General features: G+C 39.8%; 4 protein-coding genes across 5 annotated transcripts; 2 read left to right on the top strand and 2 right to left on the bottom strand.

The window, feature by feature from the left end:
- Positions 1-562: 562 nt before the first annotated feature.
- LOC136438966 (microtubule-associated proteins 1A/1B light chain 3A-like) lies at positions 563-2,448 on the top strand. The gene is made up of 3 exons (XM_066434033.1): positions 563-860; positions 1,664-1,826; positions 2,168-2,448. The coding sequence occupies exons 1-3, from the start codon at positions 821-823 to the stop codon at positions 2,325-2,327; spliced, it is 363 nt and encodes a 120-aa protein (XP_066290130.1). The 5' UTR covers positions 563-820; the 3' UTR covers positions 2,328-2,448.
- A 2,586-nt stretch (positions 2,449-5,034) lies between these two features.
- Positions 5,035-9,431, bottom strand: LOC136438965 (dynein regulatory complex subunit 4-like). Its single transcript, XM_066434032.1, has 9 exons — positions 9,316-9,431; positions 8,820-8,930; positions 8,327-8,524; positions 7,758-7,964; positions 7,321-7,581; positions 6,873-7,040; positions 6,606-6,692; positions 5,946-6,221; positions 5,035-5,648 (listed from the first exon to the last, which is right to left on the bottom strand). The coding sequence occupies exons 1-9, from the start codon at positions 9,316-9,318 to the stop codon at positions 5,499-5,501; spliced, it is 1,461 nt and encodes a 486-aa protein (XP_066290129.1). The 5' UTR covers positions 9,319-9,431; the 3' UTR covers positions 5,035-5,498.
- Positions 9,432-9,699: 268 nt separating this feature from the next.
- On the top strand, positions 9,700-14,961 carry LOC136438964 (uncharacterized). Of its 2 annotated transcripts, XM_066434030.1 has the most exons (6): positions 9,721-9,805; positions 10,244-10,311; positions 10,902-11,422; positions 11,675-11,806; positions 12,344-12,469; positions 13,050-14,961. In XM_066434030.1, the coding sequence occupies exons 3-6, from the start codon at positions 11,069-11,071 to the stop codon at positions 14,577-14,579; spliced, it is 2,142 nt and encodes a 713-aa protein (XP_066290127.1). In that variant the 5' UTR covers positions 9,721-9,805; positions 10,244-10,311; positions 10,902-11,068; the 3' UTR covers positions 14,580-14,961. The 2 variants fall into 2 exon arrangements, with proteins under 2 accessions (XP_066290128.1, XP_066290127.1); XM_066434031.1 differs by lacking the exon at positions 10,244-10,311 and having other exon boundaries at positions 9,700-9,805.
- A 1,580-nt stretch (positions 14,962-16,541) lies between these two features.
- On the bottom strand, positions 16,542-18,067 carry LOC136438962 (DNA repair-scaffolding protein-like). The gene is made up of 4 exons (XM_066434027.1): positions 17,951-18,067; positions 17,509-17,623; positions 17,178-17,231; positions 16,542-16,799 (listed from the first exon to the last, which is right to left on the bottom strand). Exons 1-4 carry the CDS (start codon positions 18,061-18,063, stop codon positions 16,650-16,652), a joined length of 432 nt encoding a protein of 143 aa, XP_066290124.1. The 5' UTR covers positions 18,064-18,067; the 3' UTR covers positions 16,542-16,649.
- Positions 18,068-18,560: the final 493 nt, after the last annotated feature.

Below are 18,560 nucleotides of genomic sequence, written 5' to 3'. Positions count from 1 at the left end.
GGAAGTAGCAAATAATGCTCTGAAATTTCACCAGATTAGGTAACCTTATGTTTGTAATCTTATGCTGCATACTTTTTGTGTGACTATTTTTCTCAAAATCAAATTTAGCAGCAAAATAAACAGGACACAAGAAAAGTAAGAGATGGTTTATACAGAGACATTAGTAACAAGTAAGATCAAATTAATCTGACTCTAAAAAGCATTTGCGCTACCGCTAACTCAATAGATTAAACCTCCTTGGTTTATTTGATGATTATAGGAACTGACCATGCCTTATGATGTACACCTCACAGAGAGTTATTTGGATTTTTCACAGTCATTAACCCTACAGTATTAAAGTCACTATGTGTACTATGAATACAATTAAGATATCAGAACACGTGTAATTTTCAAATAAAAAGGCCGACTCCTACATCTACTTGGAGAGCAGCAACAGAAGCATAATTTATCATTATCGCAAGGTGGCGCTGTGCAACAAAGGCCTGAATACCCACAATCCATTGAGAGGGAAAATGTATCATTATGACATACTCCCCAATTTTTCAGTTACTTTTTGTATTTAATTTAGTAATGCTTACAAAAATCGTCGATGTCTGTGAGACTGACGTATGAAAATATTTATCATACATCTGTATGCTGATATAAGGTACAGATTTTCGTTATTAAGAACACATTGGTTTCAATACGTTACATGAGCTGGGGAGTACGTGCAACACCAGGAACAGCGTAAATAAGTTGCCGAACCACGAAACTGGAATCTGCTGATGTTATGTTCCTGTCGTCCTCCTAAACTCGTTTTTCTCGATCGTCATCCTCAAATATGGCACCAGAGAAGAGCTTCAAGGAAAGAAGGAGCTTCGGTAAGCCTTTTTGTTCTCTAATAGCCAAGTGTAACAGAGAGAAGTGGTAGAATTTGGCGATTGTCGTTCAAGGCATCCCAGCTGATTACGTCACGACGTAAACATCATGGCTGTTAGGGAAGGGTCTTTGTTGTTGTCCTCCTGCATAACGCAATTTATTCAGCTAAATCGATTTGTCATGCAACATTCCCCTCTCTTTCAGATTGTTTAACTATGTCGTCAGATTGTCAAACCATTTTCTTGGTTGCAAAAAGTAAAAAACGTACAAAAATGTCGTACAGATTGTCCATAATTTTTGTATGGTTCCTAATCCTATGCTTTCGACCCTGGCCCAGAAAATTGAAAAGATATACAGTACTCGATCACACTAGAGTAATCCACTCACAACATTGGCCCGATCAATTGTTTCTTGTTTGCCATCAGTGTCGCATAACTGTAACCTTGATTACTTCATAATCATAGCCAATGAAAAGTTTGTTGCCCTCATCATCATCCCTTGGCTGTCCATTAAATTGGGTGTTTTAAAGAAAACCAATATGGCTACAGCCATGAATGATGAGTCATAATCATGAGGGCCTTGGGAGTGGTTATAAAGATATTATTGAAGTTTTAAGCCACTAAACTAATTTTGAGCTCGTGGATACACACTTACACGGCTGATCTACCATCTGGTCTACCCGCCAGTCTAAAGGCACTGATATTTGCAAAAATTGCATCATAATCATATGAAGATTATGAACCCTTTCATCCATCCATCTGCATGCACATGTGCAGATCTATAACTTTTCGTGTCTTTGTCTTAGCTGCAAGGGTTCGTGATGTTGAACAGATCCGATCAGAACATGCAGATAAGATACCTGTGATCATCGAGCGGTACAGCGGGGAGAGACAGCTCCCTCTCCTGGACAAGACCAAGTTCCTGGTCCCTGACCATGTCAACATGAGCGAGCTGGTGAAAATCATTAGGTAAGAAAAATTCATTCATCCCATGTTGACTTAATATCCAGTTAAAAAGTCTGCAACTACGGTAAAATGTTCCGGCAGTTACAAAGGATGCTGCTAGATGGCCCAAACTAGTGTTTCTTTTTTCCATGCACAAGATCTATTTACCACCCAAAAATTATGATGGTAGCTTATGCAGAACAGGAGATATCAAAACTGGAAGTTCTGTGATTGTTACAGCTTTTAGTTCTAGAACAATCAGCCAATTATAGAATAGGCGGTGTTTGTTTTTGCTAAGGTTACTTGTCTCTCCCTATTTATGTCTTTTATATACAAACCTGGAATCCACCTGTATGTCATTGCAGGAGGAGACTACAGCTGAACCCGAACCAGGCCTTCTTCATGCTGGTCAACCAACACAACATGGTCAGTGTGTGCACGCCCATCTCTGAGGTCTACGAGAGAGAGAAAGATGAGGACGGCTTTCTCTACATCACATACGCCTCTCAGGAGACATTCGGTTGACGTTCTGGAAATTTTAAATACTTTCACAATGGTTTTATTTTCGCATTTTCCACGGTCACCTCACCAATTAATGACACCACAAACATGTCTCCCTTGTATAACTACTGTAGAACAGCATTGTTTCAACCACAAATTCAAAACACTGCAAAAATTTCCTTTTTCCTGCTACCGCAAAATAAAACCACTGCGAAAGTAAACTTCAGGCATGACAGGTTTAATGATGTACTTGTAGGCAGTGCGTGACCAGCACATCATTTGGAATCTTACGTCTGGAGATTTTCAACAAAACAGCTGGAACTATCTGACATCTTAGATTAGCAGTGATCATGTATTTCAATTGGGGGTGTGGTATCTTTTCTTCCATTTTAACAAAAGATGTTGAACTGAGCCCTTTTTTAATTTATTTTCTAAATGTTTAAAATGTTGGAATTCAAGATCCAAAACAAATGACAATTGTCTCATTTAAAAATGGGGACATAGCCCACCATTCAATTGGAGCTTTATGAAGAGCAAACATTTTGTGGACATCAGATTATTTCTTGTGAGTTTTTATTGAGTTGCATACGAAAGGATATGTGAGTACTTTTGACTGTACTTATGTTGCTCTTAAAATATACAGTTACAAACCAAATGTGAGATTTCACAAGAGGTCATTTGATTTCACAGTCATTAACTAAGCGACTGTTGTATGGAAGGGTGGAGGGACCAAGCCCAGGTAGAAGAAATAAAGGTACAGAATGGAAGACAAACAGTTTACACAACATGGAATAACCATATTGACTTTTTTAATTTTGTTTTTAATGGGTGTGTTCTACAAGCACATCAGTCAATGAACTGCTAATCCATTGTACTAGTAGTAGATTTAGTGACATGAATCATATCTTAAGCCTTTGTGTATATTAAAGATAACAATCATTTTGAAACAACAAGGCCCTCTTTGGTTCAACATTACAGAAGACTGATTGTTATCAGTGACTCCTGTTAAAACTAGTCCTTTGTATGACAGTTCATTAGTGCAACAATGTACATGTATATCATTACAAGTTGGATCAAGGTGAAAAAAGAGCAGTGACTGTTGCTTTTGTTAACTATTTGGTTAGAACTACAATAGCAGCTGGAAAATATATTGTACAGCATAGGCACCCAGCTAAGAAACTCTATAAGGGATGGGTATTATAGAGAAAACATACATGTCATGCACATGGATTATTAAGGTGAAAAGATGACGATATATACATGCACATGCAAATATCACAAGATACCATCAAGATCACAACTGCAACAAAAAAATCATGTTATTCTTAGTCAAATCATGTATAAAACAACAGCAAATCAAGTTGATATCATGAGCCGTCATGTTTACTGTGATGTCTGTTTAAGTCACTTATCACTATCAAACCTTTGAGTAGGGATACAGAGCCTTCAAGTCAGAGGCAAGAAGCCCATAATTGTTTTGTACAGTACTTGGTTCATTGTTGGTATGTGTCTTATTGTAAGAAAGATGGCAACTTGTAGGAAAAGTGCTTGTCTGTGTACAGAGTGGTGAAAATGCAGATGGTACTGGTATACCTAATAACTGTATGATGATAAAATGATGTTTGGTGTCATCTGTTCAGATAATGGTCTCGACTGAGAAATGGCAAGAAGTGTTCTATGTGAAAAGAGAATTTGGAATGTAATATCCTTGGTAATGATAATGGACAAAGTGTCCAAATTGCTTGTGTTATGAAGGCTTTCAAGAAGAGGAGTGAACATGATATTTTATGTACCGTTTTGATAAGGTAAAGTAGGACTTTGTTTACTTCAGTGATTTGATTCAGAATATGTTTTTTGACAGGGATATCTATAATTTTATCCCTTCAATAATTGTAGAATCGCACATGGCTTAAGAAAGAAGTGTACTTGTATTTACTAGTAGAAGGTTGACGACAGGGAATCTGTGAAGGAAGCTTCAAAGGGAAGCTGTATGCATTTAATGTAAAGTTGACATATTTAACATTATAGTATTTCAGTGGTATGCGCACATAATTGATTGTATATCATGATGATATGTATTGGGTGTAGAGTTTACAAGCAGATATATTGTCTTCATATATTAAAGTTATACCTGGTGTATACTTTCCTTGAATCTCCTTACAGATATATCCTATGAGTGGCTGAGTGAATGGCTGAGATGTTGTGCTTTGTGGCTAGCTGCAATGCAAAAGTAACTCCTGATAAGTCACACATATCATAACCATATACCTAATAGAAAGTAAATACGAAACAAAGACAGGTCATCAAACTTTGTTCTGGACAATGACTTTATTAGACTCTCAGAAGAACAGAAATCCACAACACTTCTTAATATATACAGACATGGAATAAATTTTGGACCACCTAAAGGATGAAAGATTCTAGCAGCAGATGCAGAAGACTCAATCTTATCCCTGGTCACAAGAAAACAAGGTATGGAATATGGTAGAAGAACTGCTGCAGAAGAAAAGTGAAGGGAACTGAATTCCTTGGTGAGCTTACAATTTACCCTTCGAGCTTTCCTTTTCGGCGATTTCTCAGGGTTGCAGCCTATAGTATATTCCTGCTTGCATGGAAATACTACTAGGCAATTTGTGGATGGTTTTAATGTACATTGTGTATGACATCTTTTGCACCTTCAAGGTTTTCATGAGGCAGGATATTGCTGATGTGGGATGGACAGAGTTGTATCTATTCCCAGAATGGCATATCAAAGTCTTTGAGGACAGAACTGACTACCATATGTGCATTGTGTCAAACAAGCTACCATGAAAAATACCACACCTTAAAATGAATATGTGAAAGCAAAAAGGTACTGTATACAAAGGCAATCTTAATCGTTGACTGATATACAGGTCTGATGTTGGATTCTATAAAATCCTTCCTATTTAAAATGTACATCTCCAACAGCAGAGGGAACTTTACAACACTTTGGTCCATAGTTCAACTAGATTGTGGAAAAAATAAACTGCTGTCTATCAACAGTATGTGATAAAAAAAAGTGAAGTACTTCGACAGTGGTCCAACATTTTAAATGTTTTTAATTAAAAACAATTGCTCATATTGGTTTTATACTTAGAATTCTTCATCCACAAATGAAATGTTTTGCAATCCCCAACCCACTCTAGAGTACAATCATTATGGTACAACCCTGAATCACGTGGGTGCAGCGACCAGCCCAGCCGGCCCCTGTCCCAAGGCTTGACCCCCTACTGTACTCTCCAGTGGTTTGAACCCAAGCTCCTCCGTTGGGACGCCGAACGCTCGTAGCTTGGCCTCATATGTTCGCAACAGATCATTGTGAGCCTGTGAAAAAGACATGGTAAATATTAACATACAGGACTATTCAATATATCATGATAGTAAGTCAAATGAGTTGGAATCAAGATATTGATGACAGCCAGTTGTGAGACTACACTCTTTGTCTTGACATTTTGATACATGGGATGCTACAGATAACTGTATTCCTAAGAGGACAAACAACAAGAATGAAATGGAAAGCCTTGAGTTGAAGGGCAACACCAAATCTTTTAGCAGGAGACAATCCTAGATAAGTTTAAAGAGGTATCTTGATGACGAAAGTAGAGACTGCAGTCTACTGACCTTGCAGACGCGTGCCAGCTCGTACTGAAGATCCTTTATGGCGCTGTTCTTGGAGTCCAGAACGTCTTCCAGTTTCCTGGTCACGACCGTCAGCGCGGTCGGGTCCAGATTGGACGCGGACAGAACCTCGTTCAGCTGGGCCTCCTTCTTCTCCAGGGTGTCGGCCAGGGCCCCCAGCTTCTTCTCCAGCAGCAGGTTCTTGAAGTTGGACTTCTGCTGCACCTCGTGGATGGCCTTCACAAACTTACCATACAGCTCATCTCGCTCACCCTCAACCTGTTAGTGGAATAACACCTCAATTAGTAAATGACACCTGCAAAAGGAACATAAGCTCTAACTGGGTGCCCCTAATGACCTGGGTGGGGGTAGCCATGAGCCATCCTGACTCTCAACTACAACACCATCGGACCCGAGCCAGACTGTACTTTCAATTCTCCAAGTATCCTATTACACCAATTCCACCTTACATGCTGCCGCTTTGCAATATTCATGACAATGGACCCACACCAAGACAAACAAACAAACAAACACAACTGATTGCAATACTGTACCTCCATTTTCACGATGGTACCCAAATCAGGTGCAATCAATTGTACTCGTCATCCTGGCTCTAAATCTAGATTCATAAGAACAACAAACACAGTTGGAAGCAATATTTACCTTTGCAAATCTTTGCTTCAGCACTTCATGTTCCCATTCTAGTGCCTTCATCTCCTCATCCATGACTCTCAGTCTGGCCTTGGCACTCTGCATGGCAGGACCAAAAAAACAACATGAGTACACCACTAGGTTTTAAGAAATTTGAATACACTGTGCATTTTTAATAATGATTCATGAGCCATACACACTATCATATCCAAGATGCCAAAATACCTCCGCCTGAAGCGTCGCCAAAAAATTGCTGGAAAAGATGCATGATATACTCACTGCAAGTGAAGCCTTGTCTTTGTCATAGTTGGCCAGTTGTTTGCGGAGGTCCTCCACCTCGTCCCGTGCTCTCTGCAGAGGTTCTGTGAGTCGCTTGTTCTCTGCCATGATTTCATTCATCTGTTTCTCCATCCGCTCCTCCTTCTTCTTCATCTCCTCAACTTGCTCCTGTTGTAATCATAGAAAGACTCCATGGTCAGAAAATTACTTCCCTTTCTACGTGTATCCTATTACACCACTTCTGCCTTACATGCTGCCACTATGCAATATGCACATGACTGTGGAATGACATCAAGACAAAGAAACAAACACACCAATTACTAATTACAACACCTGTGTTTTCACGGAGTTTATAACAAATATGGCGGTTACAAGCTTCTTATATCTTGAGAACATTAAACATGATAAACAGTTAATCACATAGTTTACATTTAAAGGATGGTCTTACCTTGAGTGAGTTAATGAGAGCCAGGTTGTTCAGGGTGATATCGTTGTAGTAGTTCTTGATATCACTGAAGGCCTTCTCGTGGTTCTTCATGAGCGTGTTGATCTGGCCGTTCTTCCTCTCCTCGATCTCATGAATCTCTGTTTTTCTCCTGAGTTCCAGCTCCTCTCGTAACATCCGCATCTTCTTCTCATACTTGGCCTCAATCTCCCGAGCCTCGCGCTCAAAGTCTTGTCTTAGCTCTGTGATGAGCTCGTCATGTTTCTGAGCAAAAATGAATTATGGCATTCAGTTTTGCACAATACAAGCAAACCTGCTACTATTTCTCCTTACCATATTTGATACAACTATGATCCTAATGTGAAAAAAGATGACAATGTCTATTAATCATAATACACAAACTTCCTTTTTCCTACGGTCATCATAATAACATAACTTACAATTTTCAGGTTCTTGATGATGTCTTCATGTGCGAGCTCCTGCTCCTTTAGCTCCACCTTCAGCGACCGTTTTTCTGAGCGCAGATCTCCCTCGTTACCCCGATGGTCGTCCTGAGCCAGCTTCAGGGCGACTGCGCTCTCTGCCTTCAGCTCGGAGATGTTGTTCTGGTGTTCATACAGGAGATGCTTCACCTTCTGTTTGTAAACCTGTGGAATGGATAAGGATGACATGTTACAGTCATATGGATTAGCGGAATTTGCTGATTACTATGGCATAATGCTTTATTCTCTAATGCCCTGTGAAAACTTAATTCAATGAAGAATATTAATCTATCATCTTAACATTAGGCTCGCACCTGAGGCGCCACCAAAACATCAACGCTTTTCTAACTGTAGTTATTCTATTTTTGCAGTGACCTCTCCACTGCAAATTCATGACACATTGCATACACCTCCCTTTTATGACTACAGTATACTACAGAACTATTTCAACCACAATATTTTGAAAACATCAGGAAACCTTTTCCCTCCTTCTGCAAAATAAAACCACTGTAAAAGTATATCTCTACCTTGATCTCCACTTGATGTCTCTCCTCAGCATCCTCCATCTCCCTGTCCTTGTTCCTCAGCTCTGCTTTCTTCTCCTCAAACTGTCTCTTGGTGATCTCCCAGAAGGTGTTGACTTTGTCTCGCTCCAGCTGGAAGTAGTTTCTCTCTTCGCGTTCTCGATCTAACTCCTCTCGTAATCTCACGATGTGTTCCTCAAGCTGAGAACAAAATATTTCTTTAAGTTAATTAAAGGAAACTATTTCTATGCCATGGACCATGCTACAAAGAACAAAATCCATGTTAGAGGAGAGCCACACCCTGATCATGTTTAAGAACCCACAACACATATCAAAAAGAGAAGGGGTCCATCCCGGTGTGACTAGATCAAACCTTGCAGTCCGGTCTTTAGCAGCTTGTACTTTCTCTACAAAACTGGTGTGCTATGCCTAAGTAAAGGCGGTTTACCTGAGTTAAGCTAATTGCGAAACAAATAAACATAACCAAGCAACATACCTGTTCTTTGGTCATCTCCTCTGTAGAGATCCCATCTACTACGGTTGGGGTCTTGGCCTTTGCGGATTTCTTCTTGCCCGACTTCTTCTTTCCCTTCTTCTTCTTGGGAGGCTATGGTGACAAAAATACAAGTGAACTTCTGGTAAATTACAAAATGAATGAATTCATTACTTTTGAGATATTATTAATAAAAGACATTTCAGTTTTATTTCAAAATTCCATAGGTAGTCAAAGATTTTCCAATGTCATTATGATGTAAAATTTGAAAATATAGAAGACCCAAACGTGTACTAATGTGGTTAAATTCGGTGTTAGCAACAGAAACGTTATGTTTCGCCCGTACACATTCGCCCTCCCATCTTTCAACTCAGAAAGAAGGAAACTTCTGTTGTCCTCAAAGTATCATGGAAAGCAAATCTTCCACAAAATTCATCTGTGATATTCATCTTTAAACATCTAACATTCTTTCCGAAATGTCTAAACCGGGAATACGTACCATTTTGGCGTGTTTTGTAGCTTGACAGTAACAGCAAAGCGACTAACACCAAACACACCGGACCTTCTATGTGACGTATGCGACTTTGTGTTGGCAACGCGCAGGGTAGTAACAGGATATATCAACCGTACAAATGTAGGGGTGACCATGCATTCGAAAACTTTATATCAAGTCGCAAAGAATGTTATGTACAATGTTTTTGGAAAAAAAACGCTAAGCTATAATTTTATTAATAAATTGTTATCGTCTTTTAACTGAAAAGATTTGATCTCCCTGCTTGTACGTGCGATGAACAGTAGAAAATATTTGTTATCCTGTAAATCATGCATCAATAGAATCGTCTGCTGAGTAGTCATTGGCTGTTCTAGAGTTCAAAGGTCAGAGGTCTCGTGGCAACCTTGGGCGGAAGTATTTTTTCACAAGCACCGTGCTGTTTGTTTCACAACTTCAAGCTATAATTTTTACAGGCTCGGAGGGACCACCACAACAGGTTTGGGTTCAAAATGTTAATTTACATAATTTGAGTGTCACAGTTGTACTTGTTCACCTTTATGGTGCTTCTTAGTTTCGTTAAACAAGAGTAGTTTCGATGACTTAACGAATATCTCAGTTCCGCTTTTTTTTGTCTCCAGCTTGTTGAGGGGTATTTTGCGGAGCTATTTAAATGCGCCTGTACGATACGACCGGTATATATGGAAAAGATGTTTCTATGATAATAATTGATATTATAGGATATCTTGGTATCTGTAAACTGTGTATCTACATGGAATTCTATGACGACTTTCGGGAATGTTAGACTTTGATATTCCCTCTGTGTAAGGTGGTATAACCCAAGCTGGCTCGTTTCGGAGTAAGTCAGGGGATTCCCCTAGCCCGGGACTTTCCGAGGTGCGCCATTTAGCATGAAATTTCCCCACTTTTCCCGCAGGCACGCCTAAACTTCCTTCCTCCTCTGTGTATTATATCTTCAGAGCAGGAGATTCTTCAATCCACAAGGCAAGTTTTTGCGCGTCTGAGAGAAGGCATAACATGTCCGCACTCTAAGTTATGACCTCATCCACATTAGGATATGAGTCATGTGACCACGCCAGGTGTAAAGTTTGTTGTTGTCCAACGTAGAGATGTTTGCTGAATTTTGATAATTAAGCCAAAGGAGATTCTTCATATCGTGTTCATAATGATGCGACGTTGAACCTTTAATACGTTACATCATTGTTTAAATTAAATCCATCTTTTACTGTACTAGTAATGTTACATATTGTTGATGTTACATCATTGTTTGAATCCAGCATTTAGCCTACACATAATTTGTTTGCGTACTAGTAACTGTTAGCCGAAAACAAAACAAATCATAATAAGTGCTTTCTTGATTGTATGACTATTATGTCAGGAATTTTGTACCAATTGTTTTTCTGTCTAAGAGAAAAAAGAGGAACCTACAACCAAACTGATGTATGGAAATCCCCTTAGTCGCCAGAGAGATTGTACTTTATACTTTAAACTGCCATGGCATCTGAATAATGCTGATGGTATCTCAAACAAGCTGGGGCGAGTTACTAACAGGATTTACCTCTGACTCATTGCAGGTTTCACCAGCTGACATCATGATGACAGCACATCATTTCATATGCGGTGAAGAGATTGTACACGTCCCCAGAGAAGCTCACAAGAAGAACACAGCTCTCGGGAATGTCACAGACTGCTTTTCATTGCGAGTTTCAAGTTGCAGTTTGAACTGAAGCACCCAATAAACATGGACGGAACAAATCGTAAGAAGGAGGACCTGCGTCGGGCCGTTCAGAAACGGTACCAGCATCTCATCTACGAGGAGGCCACTGGAGGAGCGAACAACAGCGCTCACCAGGCCAAATATGGAGTCACTCAGAGACAGGACCTTCTCAGGCTGGCTAAGGAGTATCTGGCCTGTATTGAACACAACGAAAAGTTTATTTTAGTTCCATTTAATAACTTGGTTGTTTCAGCACTTGATTACTTTGATGAAGGGAAAGTGGGCTTCAAGAAGATTGCTGAAGTGTTTAGGAAGCTTGAACAATTTGGAACAAATCTGATTCTCTATCCCTGGCGTCAGGAGTTTAAGAAAATTAAGGTAGGTGACTTAAACATTACAGTGTAACTTACACCGTGGTAAAATGTTCCACTACGTATCATGTGCATTTGTACCCGGAAAGAAAATAGCATCAAGATTGTGGATGTCAAAAATAGAGGTGCTGGAGAATGCAACCGTATGTTGTATTGAAGCATTTTATCATTGATTTTTTATTGTTTATTGATTGTTTGATTGACCAGTTTACATGTTATGTCAACTTTATAATCCTTTCCCTTCCGCACATTGTTTTAGACCTACACAGCAGTGTTCTGGTGCCAGGTCAATGCTGTGTTGCCCCAGTCAGCTGAGGATGTGTTGCCACTGTTGGGATACAGCAAGAAAAATAATGTCTTTGTTCTCCAGAGGGTGCCACCAGAGGAAAAGGTAATAGAATGTCTGTTGTCTACAGACCTTCATTTTGAGAAAAAAATTTGTGTTTGGCTTTAACTTAAGCAGTATCTAGGTGGGTTGAATAAAAACTTAGTAAGAGCAACAAAAGTGCTATAATAATTTTAAATAGCAAAGAAAGTAACTCACATGCAAATTCATGATTAATAATATTGCGTGAGCTCAAGCAGAAGTATTAAGAAGTTAAATAGTGGAAGTAATATTCTATGACATGACCAGTTGAGTTAGATAAACAAGAGTGCTCTAGTAGAACATTAACATTTGTTCCGTGTTTGAGGGTTGGTACTTGTTTCTCAAGTTCTGTTGATATTTTTTATAGGATCCATTTTCACTTTGTTATGCTGCTTTTTAGATAGTATTCATTGCTTTGTTTCTCTGGGCAGGCTAAACAGTGTATGGTTTTGTTGCGTAGTCTGTGATACATGTATGTGTGGTGGTGGATGCAACTAGCTGCCTGTGTTCCACGTATATTATACTGTTGCAGTTCTGATAAATTGATTTTTTTCCATCCAGTTGCTGACAGTAGCTGTAGACCTGTTCCTGTGTCAGGCTGAGAGCCTGGTCATGGAGGATGTGTATAATGAGATGAGTGGCAGAGGTTTCTTACCCAGGCAGGTGGTGCGGGCAAGAGAGCTCATGGTATACAAGCTTTTTACCTTCGCCAAAAAAGTTATGGTTTTCGGTAGTGCTTGTTTGTATGTATGTGATTGAACACCATTGTAACTCAAGCAGCTATAGTATGGATGGATTGTCATTGAATTTTGTTTGTGCTTAGGTCTTGTCCTATCAAAGAAATGATTTAATAGATTTTGGGCCCCCAGGCATCTTTCCTGGGTACTGCAGCTGATATCTTGCATTCTGGACAAGCTATGCCTATGGTTATAGTTTTTGGGTGATAAATAGCTCTTGTGCTTGGGAAGAAGCTCTTTGGAACTGCAGGGGCATTTTAGTTACAGACTTTGACTCAAGGCTTGATACATAATAAGGCAAGAATGAATTCTTTGGTCCATACATACCATGGATGAATACTGTACGTAACAGACTATGCACACATATAACAAATATGGCCTGTAGGCATAGGAAATGTTGATATGGGTACTTGGAGAGTAGCACAGAAGGAATGGAAGCAATACAATGTACTATGTCATGTAAAGTCAGAGTGTTACATATTACATTATGGGATAATGATAGGTGTCCACCGTTTTATTGAATATTGCAGGTTGGGGACCGTATTGAATGTGCAAATTTCATGAAAAAGCAGATGAGGCCAGACAGCACTCCACAGTCGTCAAAAGCCAAGGGAGAAAGCCTCAAGATCATGCAAGACATCTCCAGCAGCAGCGGTAGACAACATAGAGACAGTGAAGGAGGGACTAGGGAAAAATCTGACAGAAGTAGTGCTAGTAGCCGCGATATTCCCCAGTTAACGACTGTCCAGTCAAGAACTAGAGGATCAACTAAGAGTACCTTGGGGTACTCTAGTTTAGGGTCAAGAGCCCAGGGGTCAACAACTCTAAGTCACCCGGAAAAGAAAGACAGAGAGAAACCAGGGAGCTGGGACGAATCTTGGACAACAAAACATGACTTGGGGGTGGATGGGGCAGAAGATTTGTTCCTTGTCGATGAAGCACAGATAAGACAGTCCTTTGATATCAGGTACCCTCCGGCCGATGACATCCACGGTCTCCCAACAACTCATGATGAACACATCATGGCCAGCATGGCTGAGGTATTTGGGCCTGAAGACATAGAAAGTCCAGGACAGACAACCAAGACTACGCATGTGCCAGACACAACAGGAAATGTACCATACAGAGCAGAGCTGTATAAGTCTGACTACAATAGATATCTGTTGGATGTAGCCAGCTTGAGCAAAGGTCACACAGCAGGTTCAGTGCCACAGCCTCCCCCTGTGCACTACCCCCCACACGGGATAGCTGTGAACCCCCCTGACCTGTCCCGGCATCTTGGAGGGGACTTACTACATGACCTTCAAACTGACACCGTCAGGGGTTATGAGGTAATGCCAATGTCAAATCAGCTAAACTGTTTCCCAGCTGAGCCCATGGGATTACCTGATGGGGAAACGGCACGGCTTCCCAGGGAAAGCAGCTGGCAAACAAAGGACATGTCATCATCCAGACCATATAAAGGCCAGGAGGCATTGATCCACCTTGTGCCAGGAAAAACAGCTGAAGATGTAGAGGACGGCCAAGGTGATCAGCAGAACTTCAGAGAACAACCGGCCGGAAGAAGACGGGGCAGTCTCTATGACAACGTTGACGGTCCAGAAGGTGCAACAACAACCCTTCCTGGTTCAGGGGGCAAGACAAGTCCTCAGTTTGTTAATCATGTCAAGTCTTCCAGTCCAGACAAGATTCAAAGCAGGCCAAAAAACAGTCACTGGACATGTTGGTATTGTAATGCAAGCAATGAAGTCACAACTCATTTGTGCATGCGATGTGGCACAAACAACAAAGACGGCCAAAGCAACAGCAGTTTTGGGAAAATAACTGAAAAGCCAGGCCAAGGGAAGAACTGGTCCTGCTATTACTGCACTACTATCAACTCTGCCAGCAGCATTGTGTGCGCGGAGTGCGGGAAAAGCCGATTCCCTGGCGCTGAAGCCCGGCCTTTAAATATCGGTGGGCGCCAGTGTCAAGTATGCACTTTTGTGAATCACCCTTCTGCAACCAAATGCTCAGTATGCAATGAGCTCCTTACATCTGCTTCTGGCACCTGCATTTAAAAGTGATGTGCCTCATCTATTGTATAGGATTTACTTATTTTGCTGCATTAATTATAGCATTTTTAAATGATTTTGATAATTCAGCATGATATCAAAAGTACTATTGTCAGCATTGCACTTTGGCCTTTAATAATACAAAAAGCCCAATATATAGAAAGACAATGGCCTTCATCTCAAAAAGCTATCAAATACAATGAATGTGTAAATTTCCTGTGACACCATAAACTATGTGTTTTGTTTAGAATAAAAGGAATATGACTTGAAGCCTTAGAGTACAGAATATCATAGCCAGGAGCATAACAATTTTGACATATGCCCTCCTGTCACAATTCCTCATATTTTTTTCTATTTTCAATTTTTGCCAAGAAGTAAGCTTTACAAGGGTAAATCTGGGCTGTTTTTGTAAATTAGTTCCCTTTTTGTAATTTTTACTTTGTGTACACATCATGGGATTGTGTACATGATTGCATCACAACCTTTTTCTTCTCCCCTTATGTCAAAGTCCAATATCAAAGATAAACATTGACTTACAATGTGTTGGGTATTGCAAAGCACATTAGCCCTTTCAATAACAGGATTGGTTTTGATAATGACATCATTAATTTTGTTTAAAATCTTTCTGCCAATGTGCAGAGTACAAACACAATGTTTGAGTACAGGAATTTATGGTTCAGTTACATGTGGCTTAGTCAAGGCAAGTTTCTATGCAAAAAATACTAAAGACAAGAACAGAAAGCTGCTGCTTACTAATCCTCTTTGTTGCAGGAGACATTGTAGAAAAAAGGTGTTAACAACACTGGAACCTGTATCTGAGACTAACTATAATGATTTCATTCATGAAATAAAACCTAATAAGAAACCTATAGCTAGGAATAATCAAAATCATTGCCAGGATAGACTGATTGAAAAGATTCAAAGCAGAATAACATTGCTTAATCCCTTTGGTTTCAAGAACACATCAGTTTGGCTGCTGTAGTGATAGACTTGAAGCTTTGAATTAGTTTTATTTTGTTGAATTTAGTTGAGATTCTTGTCACCACAACGCTTAATAAAACATAAATTCTACACCAATGTATCATTGTGATTGATTTTTGTGCTTCAGCATTAATCTTGCCTGCCTAGTGGTCTCTAGAGTAGTTATGTAAATATTAGCGACACATGATTCTCTCTACCATCAGAAAACTACTGGGGACTGTTTTTTGTTTAATGTTCACTCAAAAATGTACATTTTCATGTCCTTTGTCAAGATGATGAAACTAATGAATGAAAAATAAGAGTCCAAATGACATCATGTTGTGGGGAAAAAATATCAGGTGTATTTGTTTGCAAACCTTTCTAGTTTCATTTTCCTTCAGAAGTGAAGTTAGTCAGAAGATGACCTGCTGCTTAAAGTAAGCAACTACACAGCGTCTGTGCCATCCTAGTTACAAATGTAGTTTACCAGGGCTCCCATGCTCTCCCCTATGGGAGCTCTCGTAAAGTAACTAGGATGGCACCCTGGCTGGTGACTACTTCTATGGTATATTCCGAGTGATTGACATCAATATGTTGATAGGAAACAACTCTTAATACCAGTCTTCATGCAAGGAAAACATCACCACTGCTCAATCCTGGATGCAATGAGCATGATATATACATGTATCATGTACTACAGTATATTTACAAACATTGGAAATTTTTGTTTCCAATTTGCACCAAGGAGGCAACAATTTTCTTCAACTCAAAATTGACAGAAAAGCATTGAAGAATAGTCTGTGTTGCAACATTGCTATTATGAAGACAAATAAAAATCCCAGCAACACTCACTTTATAACTAGAATGTACAGTCTTTGAAAGTTTTGCTACAAGTTATACTACAAGTGATAATAGATGTATTGCTGCATTCAAAATAAGTACATTACGTACTTACAGTTAGTATAAAATGTCAAAAGAAAATGGAGTCACCTACTTTTCCTTAGTCTATCGTGACAACTTCTGCTGCTACCAACAGCAAAGAAAGTATTTCAATCATACATGCAGAAACAAGTTCATAACTTTGCTGGTGCACAGTGCGCATTCACCATGACATGTTCATGATTCAGTGGCCGTTTTTCCATCCTGAAGCTGTGGTATTTCCTCTACCATGAGGACACTCTCCCCTGCAGGGTCCCTGCTGATAGATGCCAGGAACCCACTCACAGATCCCAGTTCCTGCCCCAACACTGCCTGTAACTCATAACCCTGTAGAGAGAAAACTCCAGTAAGCTAGGGGCTTTACTTTCAGAGGGAGCCAAGCAAAATCAAAAGAAACTGGCAGGACATCAACTGAAAAAGAGACCATATATATAGCTGTCTTCAAAACATGTTACTGGTAACTTTTTTGTGGTGGTTTTATTTTTGTGGTGAGCTGTCTACAGCAAATTTATGGCACCGCAAATACAGTTGTATCTATCTAACAGAAAAGTAAAACAGTGGCAATCTATCTTCATATCTTAATTACACTATGACACAATTCTTAAAATCACAGAAAGATGAAGATAAGAATAAAATAAACATTAGCATTTTGCAGAAGCAAATACATGTATTGTCTGAATCATATTGTACAACTAGTGATGTTACCTCATCATCGGCCTGTTGATTTGACAGTAGCTGCTGAATGCTGTCCTGTAACAGCTGACAAAAAGAAAAGCAATGTAACATGATGGAATGCTGACCACAGTGAACACCATATTAAGTCGCATTCCTTAACACCAAGATGCATGCTTCACCTTTATGGGAAGATAACTTATATTACAGAAACACACACTGCCATGGATCAATTAGTTCAATGTGCACATCAAATTTCCCACACTGGACAGTGACTTTAGGTATTCAATAAGAGTACTTGCTTTGTCAACATCACGTACAGACACGTATAAAAGCTACTAGTATTACTACTAAGCCAACATACCTTAATTTTGACAATGCCAGACTTTTCAAGAGATGGACAGTCCACATACACCTCCAGGCTCATTCTGGTCAGTGGTTCAGTCACAGTCTTGTCACAAGTTGGACACTGGAGTGAGCTGCAGAAAGAAAGGCAAATTTAACTTCAAATACAACTATATTCAGATCATTCTTTTACGCTCAGCCTTGGCTTATACAATTTTCCTTGGGGAGGCTCTGCTAAACCGGGTTTCCAGTTTTGTGGGTGTAGCTTCTAACCAGCTGGCAGAGAATTGCCCAAACCTGAAGAAAAGATTTAGCTGCAGATTCTGTGATTGACTGACTGGCTCTGGGTAGATGAATGTATTCAGCTAAGGGACGACTGTATTATAACACCACAAGTAATGTGAATGGGTAAATATATTTTTCATCCTTTGTAACCCTTAAAAGTAAACTTGCATGATTACCTTCCTTGTTCTATGAGTTTGTTGTTCCCACAGGAGTCACACTCTGGCCAGGAGAAGGCTGTGTCTTCATCCACGCTCAGTATCTGACCTGGACAGTGCAGCAGCAACAGCATTACATTTAAGACATGTCAACTTTATGTAAAATGGATTAAGTGACACATCTTGTCATAAGTCTTAATGAATAAGTGTTATCAAACAAGTGATGGATGAACATGGCCCGGGCTAAACCATACTTCCAATTCTCTAAGTATATATGGGCTGGCACGGCTAGGAGTTACGGACGTTGTTGTAAACAAAGGTACGCCGGCCACGCTGTGATCGCGGACTAACCAAGCGGCCGAACCAAAAACCGCCTGACCGCGACCACATTGGACAGGTGACCACTATAGACTAATGCCTATGTCAATAGGAAAAATCCAAAGGACCAACTATGGCTAGGTGGCTGCTATGTCTAGGTGACCGCTAACACAGGTTTGACTGTATCCTATTACACCACTTAGTCTATGCAATACGCTGCCACTATGCAATATTCACATTACTGCAGACTCATACCAAGACAAACAAAGACACCAACTGATTACAATACACCCATTTTCATAGAGGTAATAAT

Source organism: Branchiostoma lanceolatum, chromosome 7 (assembly GCF_035083965.1).
Source record: "Branchiostoma lanceolatum isolate klBraLanc5 chromosome 7, klBraLanc5.hap2, whole genome shotgun sequence".
Lineage (NCBI taxonomy): Eukaryota > Metazoa > Chordata > Leptocardii > Amphioxiformes > Branchiostomatidae > Branchiostoma > Branchiostoma lanceolatum.
The sequence above is the reverse complement of the archived record's forward strand: the minus strand, read 5'-3'. Positions and strand labels throughout refer to the sequence as shown.

What these genes read in the sequence shown, in the direction of transcription:
- LOC136438965 (XM_066434032.1), bottom strand. An exon ending in AGGAGATGACCAAAGAACAG is followed by an intron (nt 8,525 to 8,819) that starts GTATGTTGCTTG and finishes TTTTGTTCTCAG; the next exon opens with CTTGAGGAACACATCGTGAG. An exon ending in TGAAGCAAAGATTTGCAAAG is followed by an intron (nt 6,222 to 6,605) that starts GTAAATATTGCT and finishes TTCCACTAACAG; the next exon opens with GTTGAGGGTGAGCGAGATGA.
- LOC136438966 (XM_066434033.1), top strand. Translation starts at nt 821, where the DNA reads ATGGCACCAGAGAAGAGCTTCAAGGAAAGAAGGAGCTTCG. An exon ending in CAAGGAAAGAAGGAGCTTCG is followed by an intron (nt 861 to 1,663) that starts GTAAGCCTTTTT and finishes TCTTTGTCTTAG; the next exon opens with CTGCAAGGGTTCGTGATGTT. An exon ending in GAGCTGGTGAAAATCATTAG is followed by an intron (nt 1,827 to 2,167) that starts GTAAGAAAAATT and finishes ATGTCATTGCAG; the next exon opens with GAGGAGACTACAGCTGAACC.
- LOC136438964 (XM_066434031.1), top strand. Translation starts at nt 11,069, where the DNA reads ATGGACGGAACAAATCGTAAGAAGGAGGACCTGCGTCGGGCCGTTCAG. An exon ending in AGGAGTTTAAGAAAATTAAG is followed by an intron (nt 11,423 to 11,674) that starts GTAGGTGACTTA and finishes ACATTGTTTTAG; the next exon opens with ACCTACACAGCAGTGTTCTG. An exon ending in TGCGGGCAAGAGAGCTCATG is followed by an intron (nt 12,470 to 13,049) that starts GTATACAAGCTT and finishes TGAATATTGCAG; the next exon opens with GTTGGGGACCGTATTGAATG.
- LOC136438962 (XM_066434027.1), bottom strand. Translation starts at nt 18,063, where the DNA reads ATGCTGTTGCTGCTGCACTGTCCAGGTCAGATACTGAGCGTGGATGAA. An exon ending in AAACTCATAGAACAAGGAAG is followed by an intron (nt 17,624 to 17,950) that starts GTAATCATGCAA and finishes TTCTTTCTGCAG; the next exon opens with CTCACTCCAGTGTCCAACTT. An exon ending in CTGGCATTGTCAAAATTAAG is followed by an intron (nt 17,232 to 17,508) that starts GTATGTTGGCTT and finishes TCTTTTTGTCAG; the next exon opens with CTGTTACAGGACAGCATTCA.